Below are 15,864 nucleotides of genomic sequence, written 5' to 3' on the forward strand. Positions count from 1 at the left end.
CACCTGGTATTTCATTGAAAAACTGTATTATTTTAACATCAGTTCACTCCACATTTAAACTTGCTTCAATGGCTACCAGTTCAGCTGCTTTCATTGGTTAACATCTTCAGCACCACTCCCACTCCTCTCTTCATTCACTGTGTGTTTTTACTGATTTCTGATCTAATCTTTTAATTTGTATACTTTCAATGACATTCTTTCTTTCAGGACTTCTTTCAGGATGCTTCTGTTAATCAAAATCACTCTTTTATGCCCATTGACTTCAGCTGAATGGTTCTACTGAAAGCTTCACTCAAGGCTAAATTCCTATAAAATTGAAACTTAGTGTTATCACCCAGCTTTAGCCTCAGCTTCTTTCAGTGCCTTCAGATCAAATGATCAGTAGAAGTAAGCACAAATTTGTAGTTCCTGGTTCTTTCCACATCTCCCTGGGGAACAATTGTCCACATTTTCCATCTCACACACTTTTCTGGAATTCCCACAAAGATGCTAATACTCTGTGCCTGTTTGGTAAACACGTTTTCTCTCTACACTTAAGACCATTTCCCCCGTTGCAGGTTAGGTTGTAGAAACAAGGCTTATTCTGTAGACACAGGCTCTGCAGATAATACTAATCATGCCAACGGCAGGGAGGGGAAAACTGATCAGAGTGACACATCACCAAACAAGGAAAACTTGTACCAAATTACAACCTATGTTCGAGGAAATATCTCGAATTCTTTTGGTTAAGCTGACAGGAGCACTGACTTGTCCGCGAGGACTGAAGAAAGGAGCGCGAGCTAGTGCATTAAGGAAAAGTACACACTATAAGATATTTAGACTACAGCTAGTCTACCCTTAGATATGAATCATTTTCTCTACTCGGTTCTGAAAACTCATTCTTGACTTTGGAAACAGGAGTTGGAAAAATATTTTTTGGAGCTTTTGACTTAATTAAGTTTGCCTTGTTCTTGGATTTGTAGAACCAGCACAGCATGGAGCACTCCTGTTTCATCTAAGAAAACTCTTCTATCCAAAACTATCCACACTAAGGTCTGTGGATGATCCAGACACACAGGACAGAGTTTCTAAAATAGCATTGTACTTATGAATATTTTAAAAAAGCAATTTATCATCAGTGTGAGCGCCACAAAAAGTGAGATGATACGGAGTAAGATGATAGGACTAAGTGAGAATGTACACTTTTAATAAAGTGGTTAATTGACCCTTTAAGACACCCCCTGAGGACCATGTGAAGGGAAGTGTTACTAACCAGTAACCTGAGCTGTACAGCTGTGCTCTGTATGTTCAGATCTCCGTTTCATCCTGTCATAATTAATGTAGGAGTTCATGCAAGAGTGATCAAGAGGCAGCGATTAAACACAACTATGCATGACGAGTACGAAAGGATAACAGGAGAGGTAGTCCACAATCTACCAACACACACACACATGCACACACACACACACACACACACATCTTCCACTGTCAAGCTCTGTGGCCTAGAGGTATGCAAAGTATCTTCCTATCCCTAACCCCTGCATGCAGGCTAAACCCAAACTTGTGCGTGGAAAAGATGTTTAGCAGCGGGAGGAAGTCATCTTTTAATCGAGGTGTGAAATCACTGACGTGCTTGAGATCAAAATACATTCAGCCCTGTCAGTCATACCGAATAAAGCCACACACTGATCCAGGTTTTTTTTCCCCCATTTATTTCAACACTAACAGTCATGTGTAATATTGTGCTGACTGGCGTCATGGCGTGACTTCTGTTGCTGTAGCCTCACAGTTGCTAATCTAGAGCCGTCTATCTAGAAAAAGCAGGCTGAATGTCCCAAACTAAGAAACCCAAACTGTTCCTGATCAAGCGACATAAATGAGCTACACGCTGGTCATTTTGGTGTGAGGAGACACATCACAGCTAACTCCACAGACACAGTATTATCAGCTATGTGTCATAAACATGTTACTTTTCACCATTTACAGGTAGACAGAGTCAAGATCTGAAATCACACAGTGCTGACATAACACAGGGTAAATGATTTATTTGAAGGACGATCTTAAAATAATAATGTTATATATATATATTAGCTTCTGTTTCTGACCCCTCCCCTTGCAGCAGGGGCGCCACCAAGGGGGCCTCCGCAGTGGCACCCCTGGCAAGACTGTCCTATGTTGGTAATAATTCTAATAAATGTGAGCACAAGTGAGAGGAAGACAACCCCAAAACAACTTAAAATATTAACTTGTTATTTATTCCAGCTTTAAACAGATTATTATGGATGTCAAAATCTGATGTGGTTTTCATGTATCTATTTTCAGTGATGTCAACTTTAATAGCAGGAAATTATCTAGGCATATCATTGTTTTCTGTCTCTCTTTTTTTGAAATATTTTTGAAGTAACATGTATTTAACAACAGCATAATGAAACTGGAAATTCAGTTTTTGCTGTGCCACCCCAATATTTTTAGTGGCCCCTATTTGGCCACCCCTATGCAAAAATTCTGGAGGCACCCCTGCCTTGCAGATGTTAGAGTAGCATACCAGGCAGCACAGCTAACACTGCTTTGGAGCAAATATTTCCAGGAAAAAGATGAAGAGAGTCATAAAATAGTCCAGTGGTCGGCTACGGAGGGACTGCTAAATTTTGGGGTGCTGAATCTCCCAAAAAGCATCTTAAAGCCTCACAGGTGTTATTCAAAGAGGTCCGCCAGCATGTAAAGGTTTAGATTAGACAGTTTTCTAATCTGTTTCTGTGAATAAGTGGGATGTTGTTATGCCTATTTAAACTGGAAATAAAAACAAGTTCAAGATTAAATGTCATTTATGGAAATGTGTGGAATGTGGCCTACGTTTCTCTTGTGGGTTTTTTTTTTATTTTTATTTTTTTGGGGGGGGGTATTTTGCTGATTGGGCAAAAAACATATTCACCATAATGTAAATAACTAACGTGCAGGTTCACACATGTAAACCTGCTGTTTCAGTTTGTTACACAAATGCGTGTGGCGTCTGATAGAGGAAGTAATTCCTCGACTTAAACTTTGATATAAACATCTGGCTTTTCTTGTCTGTTCACATTGATTATGCTTGAGTAAGAAGCTTTTCATGCTAACAACACTGCTCAGAGCAGCAAACCGATGTTCCATTACAATAATCCAGACCCAGATTTAAAGGAGCACTCTGTCAGTTTCGCTAACCAAATTCCAAGTACTCATCAGGAGGCGCAATCCCCAGCTGATGTAAATAAATTGCTGATGTTTTCTGTTTCTGTCACTCCTCATGACAACACCTAGCTTATGTTTATCTAACATATGGTCTGGTCTAAGATTTAAAAGCTGTGGGCATCGAGGGGGCAGGAGGGTCTAATTAGAGATCATATCCAGTTGTATTTTAGGAAATCCTGAAGATTCAGAGGTTTGGGATCTGTTTGAGAAACAGGAGCCTCTGCTGTTTCTGTTTGTTTTTCAGTCCATTTCCTGTGATTCCCCTAATCTGTTACTACATTGCTGGAGTTCCCCCTTTTTCCATAGCTGTTTTGTTAGAAAGATGGCACTTTTTTTCTTGCTGTTAACTCAACCTAATAATCAAATAGATAAATCAACTTAAAAAAAAAAATGTTTGGAAACCTGGTGCTTGTTCAGGGCTATTCATGACATAACACTTGGCCTTCTCTGGCTTTGCTTACTTGAAACGCTAAGAGCTCATGGAAATATATAATGCATGATGTTGACTTTGCATCGGTTTAAAGGGTCACAAGCTCACAGCAATCAAAAACCACAAGAATCAAATAGTTCATTTCTTATTTTTTAAGTCTAGAATGTGAGAGTTCAGCAGTATGGTTAAATACGTATGACTTCTTGTGCTTAAGAGACACGCTATACTGTATGACAGGACAATATCGAGCAATCTATCAGCTCTGCTTAGCCGACTAGATCAGGGATCAGTATACGTTCATAAACTTTACGGTATAATTGCTCCAAACCCTGATATCATTCAGAATATTAGGCAGTTCTGGGTAATAATAGTCAGCGCTTATAGTTTCCAGTCTTATTTTGAAAAGGAAGCAATGAACTGATTCCACATTTACTTTTTTGGAGACTGAAAGAGCTTTAACATGTTCTTAGCTGACTCATCTGTCTGTATAGTAGTGGATAGCTGACTAGTCTTTACTGTGCATTAAGATACATTTCATGTTGGCCTTTTAAAGGAAACTTTGCATGGCCATTAGACCTACTTTCAGCATAACAACACTTAGCCATGTCTTTCAGTCGCTTCAGCGAGTTATTGGACTCCCTGACAAAAGCGAGCTGTTACCTCTGAGCCATCCTTCCACCAATGACGCCTTAAAGTTAATTTGAGGACTACAGATTTTAAGAGGCTTGTTATAATACTCTTCTAGGTTATTTCGCCTAACAAGTGGTGCTTTGTTGACCTTCCTCTTACAGGTCAAAGGTCAGCTATAGAGCAGCATGGCATCACTCTCTATAAGCATGCTGTCCTTTCTAGCTTATTGTGCATGACTACATGTCAGAATTATTGCTTTAGAACTACATCATCCATACAGAGGTGCATTTTGGGTAGGGGAGAACATCTCCCAGTATTGCCAACACTGATTTCTCTGCCCCTGAGTTTATGGCATTGCATAAAAGTCCAACATGCTTCCAAGCAAAGTGAGTCTATACGAGTGACTCGCACACAGGTGTGTTGTCAGAGTCCTGGCTGTGCATGGAGCTCAGCCCCGTGTCCGAGTCCTCGTCATTTGTGTTGCAGGCTTTGGAAAGACCTCGGGCCTGTTCCACCCAACCGCCGCTCTTCTCCCCTGATGCTGGTTCTGCATCAGCGCTCACTGCACCCAGCTCCCCCTTTCCATCATCGGTCAGTGTGTTGTTTGCTTGCTCTATCTCCATGGTTTCCACTTTGGCCAGCAGGTCCAGCAGTTCACTCTCCTTGGTTTCCCAGAGTGCCAGACTCAGGTCCAAGTCCCCCCTGATGGCGTCCAGATCTGTCTTCAGTCTCAGGCCGATGTAAAGGCTGGTGTCCAGCTGCGTTTTGATCCTTTCCTCTTCCAGTACGAGCTCATTTTCAGACAAACTCTCAACGTCTGGTTCCACAGCTGGAGGGGCGGACACAGTGAGACACATTTCCTCCGAAACACTGTCCGTGTCCTGTGCTGCTTCTGCGCCTCTCTCCTCCCGCCGACGCTTCATCCACCGCCGATTCAGCTCCTCCTGGATCTCCCCGGTGATGCTCTCCACGAGCGCCTCGCGTTCCGTCAGCTCCTCCTGCAGCCTCACCACCTCCTCGCACCGGCGCGCGTATTCCTCAAACTGCGCAAGCGTCTCCGACGTGCACCGCGCGTCCTGACGCTCCGCTTTGCGCTTACAATCCGAAAGGGCAGGAGCCCCTGAAGTGGAATCTACGAGGTAAGTGTCCTGCACGTAGTTCACCCCGTGTCTCTTAATGCGGTCGAAGTGCACTTTGGCCTCGTAGCGCTCGATCTCCCGGTCCAGGTCCTTGATCCTCTGGATCTGCTGGCGGATGGTGTGGTCCTGAGAAATCACCAAGTGGACCAACGTCTCCATCTTTTCCACCGAGCTTTTATCTTTAGAAACAGTCTGCTCCTTCTTTTTGTTCATTTTGTCCAACTTTCTGAAGGCCTTCCTGACGATGCGCCGCTGTTTCTCCTGGGACAGGTTGGCCGCGGCGGCCGCTGCGGTCCAGCAGGTCCGGGCGGTACCCTTGAGCAAGCCGCCCGGACCACCACTCTCCCGGCTCTGGACGACTCGGGCCTCGGCGCTGCGGGGCCCGTTGTTGGGCAGCGAAGCCTCGTTTTTCACCAGGACAAAGCGAACATTCTCTTGCTCGTCTCCCCAGGCGCTCCACAGCCGAAGGATTTTGGTCTTGTTGGGTAAAATCCTCTCGAAGCCTCTCCATTTCTCCACCACGCAGTAGGACTGAGGAGAGCCAGACAGCATCGCTGCCGAGGCGCCCTGCTGCAGGTTCTGATCTTCAAGCAGGACTTTGACCACGTCGGCGCAGGTGGTTCGCTTAGTCAGCCCCGAGACCAGCTTCTCCTCCCGGCAGACCCATACCGAGATCTTTCCCTCCTCCGGCTCCATCTCCGGCTGAACTCCAAGAAAGAAAGAAAAAAAGTTCCCTCACTGAATCCTCGCTGCTGCCTTCGTCTGCTGCAATTCAAAAAATAAAGGAGGAATATTTTTATTAATGATGCAAAACATTCATCAGGAATTCTCTGCGCAGTCGTCTGGGTCAGCTCTCACTTTAAATGCGCTCAGAAGTCCGGACATGGAACCTCATTACGCTTAAAAATATCTGCCTTATTTCTAAAAAGAAAAACATCACATATATTTATTTACCTCCGTGGTCCGTTTTGGGGCAGTCTGCTGGGAACTCATGGCTCTCTCCCCGGCATATCGATCTGAGCCCTGCGCGCTGCTCCGGAGAGGAGATGAGGAGTGCGTCCTTGCGTCAGGGCAAGCTGCTCTGGTGTGTAGGACAAAACAGGAGGGTGCTGTAACGCTGGGACACGCCTCCTGCCTCCTCTCTCGCTCTCTCGCCCCCTCTCTCTCACTTACACACACACACACACACACACACACACACACACACTTTCTCACTCTTGATAACAAAGGTAATCTGGACTGATATGCCAGCCTTTGTTAAGTAGAAAGTCGGTACTGAGGGTTAAGACAAAGTTGCCTTCAGATAACTGTCTGAAACACACTTATCAAACTAATTCCGTGCGTGACTTAATAATCTATGGGCCGGTGTGTTTACACGGTTAGAAGTCAGCGCTGTTATCCACGTTTGCTTAGAGCTCTGTATTATTTTTATTAATGTCACAGGTTTTATTCTTGAGATCAGTCTGGTCTACATGAGAACTGCAGTGGAGTCAAACTTGATATCTGGGATGTCAAATAATCAAGAGTTATTAAGTTCGGTTGGAAATAGAACCGTCATCTCTCAGGTCAGCAAAAAGGGGTGGAAAAAAGTGCGGTTGCCAAAATGCGCTATAATATTTCAAAGTCTTAACTACAGCTGACGAGAAACACGTCAGATTAGTTCCTGATCATCTCAATCTTTCTGGCCTTTCATGATTTCTGCAGTCTTCTTCACTTTTCACTGTGAATCTGTTCACAGACTCTGAAGTGTTTGGAAGGGGATGTCAGGTCAGGCACATGCAAAATATTTTAACATAATTCCATATTGTCCAGTTTCTTCACAATGTAAATAGACGGATGTGTTCAATTTATGTCACACAGGAGTGAGAGGGCGGCACAGAGTGGGCCTCTTGTCTTCTCTTTCTTCGTGGTGGGTGGGTGGAGCTGACCTGCTCAGCCATGCAGCACACCTGTGCAGGTTGAGCTCAGGAGATTATCCAGCAGCCCCACCAGCTCCTCTCACTTTCTCTTCCTCTGGCTGACTGAGCGAGATACCAGTTTGTAGTTTGTGCATTTGCTCAGAAATGCAAACTGGCTCGTGACCGTCCACACATTTAATGTTTGGTTTATTTATTTTAACTCAAATACTTCTCATCTAAAGACTATGAGGGTAACTGCAAGACTTGTCATTATAATTTCTGACGAGGTAGAATTTCATGTTTTTACTTTTTTTCTTTTTTGTTTGCAGCTATGAGATTTTTTTTTGCGTGTTTTTGTCTGCCTCATTAGGTTAGTACAATGTCAAGGTAAGCACAGAGCAGAACCTTCAGAACCTTGGTTTTGCTTACTGTGTCCCGCACAAGACAGAGAGAGCTAGAGTTGGAGCAGAGAGGCACTCGGACTGAGCTAAACCGCTGATGAAGCTCTTACTCAGCAGTGTTAAGACTGCAGTATGTATTGTTACTCAGTTTCATCTTCATAATCTCCACAGAGCCGAATGTTTTAGAGCTCAGCTGGATTGGGTAAAAAGCGGAAGGAAATCCATCTATTACACCCCGCAGGGTCCTCATATAGCGTCTGATCCCATAATCGGCTCTTTCAACTATTTCAGGACAGAATATGGTCGATCAAACTCGTAAAAGGATTTATGTGCATTAAGAGTGTTTTGGTGTGTGTGGTAGTGAACATATTGCATTGATGGCAAGCGTTGATCCCCAGCAGGCACCATTAGTCTGTTTGAGTACTGTCAGGAGTGTTACATCAGGCCGGGTTTGTTGGTAAAATAACTGCTTAGGAAACCATCTGGGAATATGAACACACGCACACGCGTTAAGGCATGTGAGTGTGCACTTACTGGATACAGAACCATGTTCACATACGTTCTGGGCATGCGTTGCAAACAGTAGATTTGGATTAAGAGGACTGTGGGCTCTGCGTCTGGGATGCACGATAACGCGGAATGTTTTTCTTATCTTGGATCTTGTTTCCTGTGAGGTCACTGTGTCTGTGTCTGTCTGTGTGTGACCTGCAGACTTGTTATTGGCTGTCAGACGTTTGGAGTTTCCAGTCTCACCACAACAAATATGCCCACAAAGCCAGCTGTAGCATGAAAAACATTTTACTTCACAAAACGTCACGTTCACTGTTGATGAAAAATAAAATGTTGTAGTTGAGCTCAGTTATGGATAAAGCCTCAGTTAAATACAAACTTTTTATAGTTTTAAAACAAATGAATCATTGTCTTAATAACGTGAACAATCAAAGATATTTATGCATTTTTTTCTAACAAATTCTTAAAAGTGAAGTGACAGAGCAAATGCAGTTTCAATGGCGCTTTGGATGCATTTCTTTGAGTAGAGCTCCCTCTGGTGTTTTTAAGGGAAACTGCTTGGCTGACGTTCACTCTGTCTCAGCTACATCTGGAATTGTGGGTCCAGATGTTGTTTTATGTTTTGTTATGCGATTCTGATTGGCTGCGTCATTGACTGTTAATCATATACAGCTAGAGAAAATGTACTGACCATTAGCAAGGGGCACAGAAATTAAGAGGTCATCCTGATAGATCTCTAAGATGTAGCATCTCATAACCTCAACACTATGTGAATAAAAATTGTCAGTGCCAAAGACTTCCATTGTTTCCTGTAAGATCCTAAAGTCTTAAACATTGTTGGAGGTAATGCGTTGCTACAATCATATCACACTTGCTACCATGTGCGGTCACTTAATCCATATGTTCTCCATTGATCTGTACAACAGGAACAAAAACCCAATAAAATCTTTTCAGCAACAATCATTTGAAGCACGTTACTTGAAATTCATTGTGTGTATCTGTTCTTTTAATGAGCGCAGGGATTAGTGCTGATATTTGAATATAAGGAAGTTCTAACTTTAATGTGAAGTAAAATTCATGTAAAGAACAACAAAAAGGTTTCAGCATATATTAGTTGTTCTTCAGTTTTGTTTTGAGCTGACTTGGCAGCTAAAAAATAATGGCAATAATTAAACAGGGTACAAGTACTTGAAAACACTGCTCAAGTATAATAAGCATACTATATGGTTACTTTCTTAGCCTATTTAAACTCCAGATGGTTCAGGTTTGATTTGCATGTTTTGTGCATTTGCGTGTGAGCTATGCATTGATACAGTTTGAGCTTCACAAGAAGCAGGTAAACTCATAAAAAAATGAGTTTACCTGGTTCATCTCATGGTGAACAGCTGTATTAACTGGCATCACTTAAAGAATGAAGGAGCTCGTGTCATTCTTGAACAATTCTTGAGTTCATAGTTCATTCAGTCGGTGTGGTAAACACAAAAACTGGAATAAAAATCTTCCTGAATGGATTCTTGATGCAATTAACCAAAAAGGCTCTACATGGTCAAGAGTAGAAAAGCGCTATATAAGAATCAGTCCATTTACCATTACCATAAATACTTGAAATGTAATGACAATAAAACTAATTGGAAAATACAAATCTATAACAGCTCTGCTGAAACCTCCCGTTGCTATTCTGTATGCAAAGAAGAATTCTGCATGTATCATGTGAATGCATTCAAGCTAAATTAATTAATGACAACAATAACAGCAAGTTCAGAGATGAGACTAATGAGAAAAGACAAAACCCACGAGCACAGTTTAGAACTGACCATTTATTTAAACTGAATAGCATATGCGTACAAAGTCTCTACAAAGCTAGAAAATATCTAACATACCTTTAGCCATGAGGGGGGAGAAAGTTACAAAGCAAAGATCAGACCCTGTGCAGTACCAATAGACACACATTACTAGCTTTTGGATTTCTCCTAAATGTACTCTCTTCACAAAATAGGATAAACATTAGAATATCAAAGATATACACAACATCTGTAATAAACGTTATTGTCACCTTTATACAAAGCACCTTATCAAAAACCCCTCGGTGCACGACACACGCGTGCTGCACCGGAGCGAAAAAGATTCAAGGCCATTTTGGAATTGATTACAGACAGGATTTCTGCGCCTCACGTGATCCGTAATAGAAGATAATATCCAACTTGCACATACAAGACGACATTAACAACACAGACGACGATGACTGAAAAACTCAGTGCTTCACTGGACTTTGTGACCTTTTGAACGACCTTTTAGACTTCACTGCTTTAGTGTTATTTCATTGTCACCACATATTCTCCAGCTGATTACAGCAAATGGACAGTTAACAGTTAAGCTGTGCAGCTGAGTCCTTGTAATGTTTAACGAACAGTTAGAGCATTTTAATGAGTCACAGTTTAAAGAAGCCTTTTCCTGACAGCCAAGATGGTAAGGGGCGTCCATTTTTGATTTTGTTTTTTTATGTTCATTAAGCGAGCTTTAATAAATCACTTTCCTCTTTACTTTGTGTCACATGACTGTCTTTGGTAAGCAGGTGCTAGATACTGTTTGGACAGAGGGTCATAGCTGCAGCTTTTGTTGGGCTATCACTTGCACGTTACGTGTCCATCCTCCTGCAGAAGGCCTAGTGTTCGGTCTACAAACAACAAATACTGGAGTGTGAGCCACAAGTCTGGGAAAGTCAAGAGCAGGGGAATTTCCTAGCGGGATGATTCACGAGTGTGAGGGGGGAAAGCGTGGTTTGTAATCCCGACAGACACCCACAGGGGTCTTTAGTTTAACAGAGTCAAAACCTAGTGGTTTTGGATAAACACTAATCCATTTCAGCACAAAGGCAGGAGACGTGAATCACGTGTGAGTCATAACTTGTTGAGGCTAAATTTTGAACAGCTGGCCATTTCTGAGCAAAGATGTGTCATTTGAGGTTTGAAGTTCCTACAAGTTACTGGATCTTCTGAACACCGCAAAGCATTTTCGGCCAACATCATTGTATCAAGGTTTTCTTATTAAAACATAAAAATCTCTGGGCCTCATTCATTCACATTGCTTCATTTTTCCAACCTTCTAGTGTTTAAACAGATTCCCACATGTAAACAAAAAAAAAAAATGAAATCTTTTAGAGCTGCAATGAGTTACAAACCATGGATTTTAATTCCAAGAGAAAGAAGCTTATCCAGATAAATCGGTAAACCTAGTCAGTGTAGCTTATTATAGCTGCCTTTTCAGTCTAACTTGAAAGAATCAGTTTGGCACTCTAACAAATACATTTCTTGTTCGGTTTGTTGTGTGAAAGCTGCTAATGCCATGAGTTTATCACACCATGAAAACATGTGGAAACAGCAAAGCTAAAAGTGAAACTGCCTACTTCTCAAAAGTATGCTTGGACTGCTGGAACAAGTCTGAGAGCAGGCAGTCTGACTCAGTTTTAATTCATTAATCTATTACTTTTTAAAACTAGCCTTCCAAACACCGGTGGTTGGGAATACGGGCCAAACTTGCAGAAAATCTGCAAAAGCTAATTATGAGTACGCTAAGCTAAGCTAACCAGCTATAAGTATGTGAATATATAACAAGACAAGATGATTTGAGAGCTGGTTGACTTTTAGCATTTCTTCTTATTTTTTAAACTGCCTAACTTGACTATATGCTTTTTTTTTTTTAAAAACATACCAAACAAACACAATATAATATGTGAATTTGCTAGCTTTAGAAGGGATTATGAGCACTGTTTCCACTTGCTTTCATTGCTATGCTAAGCTAAGCTAACCTGCTAGCTGTAGCTGTATCAGACAGAGATATTAAAGTTGTAAAAAGTTAATCGATGGCATCCACTACTTTTAACAGCTTCTATATAAAACAGATAATCAAAATGATTCTACAGCAGGTTTGTAAGAGCAGGTCGTCCAAACAGTGACAAGTCCAAACAATTGCATTTTATGAACGAGGCGCCAGGTAATATCTAGTGCACAAGCTCTGTCTACATGAATCCGTCATACATGTAATAAACAAATGCAAATACATGGAATAAATACTGCCAATAGATACCACATGAACAAGAATTTATCCCAAAGACATCAGAAAAAATTGAAAAATTAATCAGGACTGTCCACAAATTAAATTAAAGAACCACTTTTACATGGAATTTGGATAAACTGATCCCAGGACACAGAAAACAGGGGCATGTGGGACCAAAATGTTCCTGTACAATAAAATGTTTTTGTTTTTTTGTCCCATGCACCACCTACAACATCAAATTATCAGGACTTTTGGGAAACACAATAGAAATGTCTAATGCTGTTTCCAGCCAAAGGCACTTCATGCTGCTGGGCATGACACAGACAAACCACCAGACGACACCTGCTACAGTACACTCCATCGAGAGTTTTTGGTTTTTTAAAATTCATAAATTACTTTTTAAATATTATATAACCAGAAAAACCTGTGTTGAGGGGAACTGTGTCATCTAGAGTTAAAATAACCCTGACACTGAGGTGAGAATGCTTCTGGTCAGGGCTGTCCCATCTAAATATGGATGTAATATTCAGGCTTGCTTGTATGGGCATGGTCATCACACTTACCTAAGATAACATTAAAGGGGACATATTATACTTTTCCTTGTTTTCCATCATATATAAAGTTAAAATGGTGGACACTTGGAATAAACTAGGCCAACATTTTAAATAATATGTCCGGGTATGTATAAGTAATCCCTGTGAACCAAAAGCTCAGGTTTCTGCTTCAGATAGCAAAAAAACAAAACAAAACAAAAAAACCCCTCTGTGTACAAAAGCCCCACCCACCTGCTGAGCCTTCTGTTTGCAGGAAGTGGCCAATTAGAAGAAGTTGGGTTTAATAATGGGAGGCTGACTCAGACATTGAATGAACTGAAGGGCTACATCAAGGACCAAAATAAGATAAAGGAGGATTATTTTGAACTGTGACGCATGCAAAGCTACTCTAGGAGACTAAAAGAATGAAAATTTGGAAATGAACACAATAGGTCCCCTTTAAGTTGCAAAAGTAATTTACACAATAAAAACAGCAGTAAAACTTTTTTCCCTACGTGTACACCATGAATGGCAATGTATAAGGTTTAAAATTCACAGTGCTTTTCAGTAGACCAGAGTATGCTTCAGATTATAATCCTTAAAATCTGCAAACTCATATTAATAGTTGATCATAGTTTGTAATCACATTTCTATCTTTTAATCAGCCCTCTGTGTGACAGCTGTCACGGTTTGGGATGAAGCCTGCAATTCCACGTTGAATCCGTTTATGGAATCCAGTTTTAGCATTTCTAATGACGTCTCAGTGACGTCCGTTTCACCGTTTGCCGTTCTCCCACAGAGCTGGCATTTCTTACAGCTGCTGCTTCACAATAAAAGCCCACAAAACAGGATTCTGAAATCTTGAGGATTATAATTTCGTTAGTCTTTTAAGCAAAATAAAGAGTCACCTGTTGCACAAAAAAAGCTACCTGAATTGTTCAATTTCACTTATAGTTTCTTATTATTAACATAAGGTTTAGATAGTGATTGTGGAATTAAAATAGAATCTCTATGCTATTATCAATAAACAACTCCCCAACGTTTAGAAGATTTTTTTCTTTTCTATTTTTTGTAAAGAAAACATACAAAAAGGTAAAAATTTGATTTCTTTTTCTTTGGGACAAACCTCTTGTATAAGAATTCAGCTCACACAATTTGCAGTGTCCATCTGTACAAATCCACCTCTATATTCTACTATATGATAATGCAGTAGTGTTATTTCCTCCAGCTTTCTCTGCTTATTGATGATACACAGGGTCTGACCTTCAGCGCCTGTCAGTTTCCTGACAGATAACACACGGGGGGGGGGGGAATTATGAGATCTAACTCTCTCTGTTTTTTGTTGTTTTTTGGGTTTTTTTCTCCCCCTCTCTTTCTTTCTTCTCCCTGGGTCGACTTTCACCAAAACTCATGACAGAAACACCACTTTCATTTCCATCATCAAGATAGGAAAGAGAAAAAAAAGACAGAAAAGAGAAAAAACTGGGAGAAAGAGAAGAAGGAACCAATTAGTGGAGACGTGACATCCCCTGGTGATATCAGAGTCAGGATGTTCTTGGGGAAATGCACCAGGTCGATTCTGATGTGTTTTTATGGCTGCACCGCCACTGTGCTTTTTTTATTATCATTATAGCTAATGAGCTACCGATCACCAGGTTTGGAGTTAGTGTGGATGTGCTCCTGTTGAGGAGGTTTCTGCGGTGTCACATCTGGTGTTAATTAAAAAATATATTTTTACCCCCGTTATTTTCAGTGAAAATGCAGCCTTTTTCTTTTTTCACGAATTTGTTTGGCTGAAACTAATTTTTAGAGACATTTTTAGCTCTGATGTCACAAAAAAGGAAAAAAAAAAAACACCAAGCAAAGGCCATACATGTGTTTCAACGTGAGTGTGTATATGTGTGTGTGTTATTCCTTGATGAGTCGATAGATGTGGTGCTGTGCTCCGTGCTCATTGTTGGACACCTCGAACACACACGCCATACACAGCAACGTTTCCTGAGTGTCTCTGTTGCTCACCACCTGGAAACACACACACGGGAATGAAGAACACACAAGAGGTCAAGGTTAAGCACACTCGTATACATATATCATTCGAGATCAAGAATTGCACAAGTATACTTCTAAACTCTTATCCTCCTTAAGGCAACAACTAATATTTCAACATGTATTCACAGCTGTAGGATATAGAAGACAATATGCTTATACAAAGCACATGAAACAATTACAGCACCTGAACAAAAGCACTTTAAAAGGTCTACCAATGCAGAAAGGTGCCACTGAGAAATTCACATGCACAGTTTTAGTAGCACACTGAAGGTGCTGGTTTATGGAGAAAACCAGAGTTTGGTTAATCCCATTTGTTTTGGGGTTGTGTGATTTTTGCAAAAAAAGTGGATAAAGTAGCAGCGAGAGCTCTGCACAGACGCTGAAGAAGATTCTCATTATCTATTCCCAGTGAATGTAGTGTCACAGAGACCTGGCACCGGCTGGTGTTAAAGGGGACCTACGCTGCTCATTTCCAGTTTCATGTTTTTATTCTTGGACTCCACTAAGGTGGCTTTGCATTAGTTTAAAATCACTCTTATTTATTTTGTACTGGATCTTGGTGCTGCCCCCAAGTTCATTCCATAGACTGTATATAAAAGTAGGTCAACACAGATGCTGACTAGTGAAATCCTGTTGTGAAGTCTTGAGCTAAGCTTTTTCACTGCTGTCATCTTCCCATTTTAAAGCTAGACATGATGAGGGAGGGGTTGGTCTGCCTGGGAAACTGAGACACACTGAAGCTCATGTTGTAAGAACTGCTCCATCACCTTCCCTGCCTTATCTTCCCGTGTGTTTGATGGGAAGTAGGATCTTAATATACTCCTCTTTGCAACCAGCTTGATGAATCAACCACTTTGATGTTCCATTCCTTTTCCAGACCTAGAATCTGTGTGTGGCGGGGCGTGGTCTGTGGTGCCGTTGCAGGGGAGATGGATGCACGTGCACGACATCGGCAGTCACGCGTCGTCGGCTGCACTGGGTCCTGGGTTATTGTTGTTGGTGATGCGTGCGGCTGGC

The 15,864-nt window shown here is 41.4% G+C and overlaps 2 protein-coding genes across 2 annotated transcripts in view; both read right to left on the minus strand.

Moving 5' to 3' along the window:
- Positions 1–1,683: 1,683 nt before the first annotated feature.
- rassf10a (Ras association domain family member 10a) lies at positions 1,684–6,487 on the minus strand. Its single transcript, XM_005928364.3, has 2 exons — positions 6,358–6,487; positions 1,684–6,168 (listed from the first exon to the last, which is right to left on the minus strand). Exon 2 carries the CDS (start codon positions 6,097–6,099, stop codon positions 4,657–4,659), a length of 1,443 nt encoding a protein of 480 aa, XP_005928426.1. The 5' UTR covers positions 6,100–6,168; positions 6,358–6,487; the 3' UTR covers positions 1,684–4,656.
- A 3,522-nt stretch (positions 6,488–10,009) lies between these two features.
- The window catches only part of tead1a (TEA domain family member 1a), a 55,746-nt gene continuing 49,891 nt past the window's right edge, over positions 10,010–15,864 (minus strand). The window contains exon 12 of the mRNA XM_005928365.3: positions 10,010–14,820. Coding sequence (XP_005928427.1) covers positions 14,707–14,820 — 114 coding nt within the window. The 3' untranslated portion in view covers positions 10,010–14,706. The remainder of the gene's footprint in view (positions 14,821–15,864) is intronic.

This window comes from Haplochromis burtoni, unplaced genomic scaffold (assembly GCF_018398535.1).
Source record: "Haplochromis burtoni strain Fernald_Lab_line unplaced genomic scaffold, NCSU_Asbu1 Contig_112, whole genome shotgun sequence".
Classification (NCBI taxonomy): Eukaryota; Metazoa; Chordata; class Actinopteri; order Cichliformes; family Cichlidae; genus Haplochromis; species Haplochromis burtoni.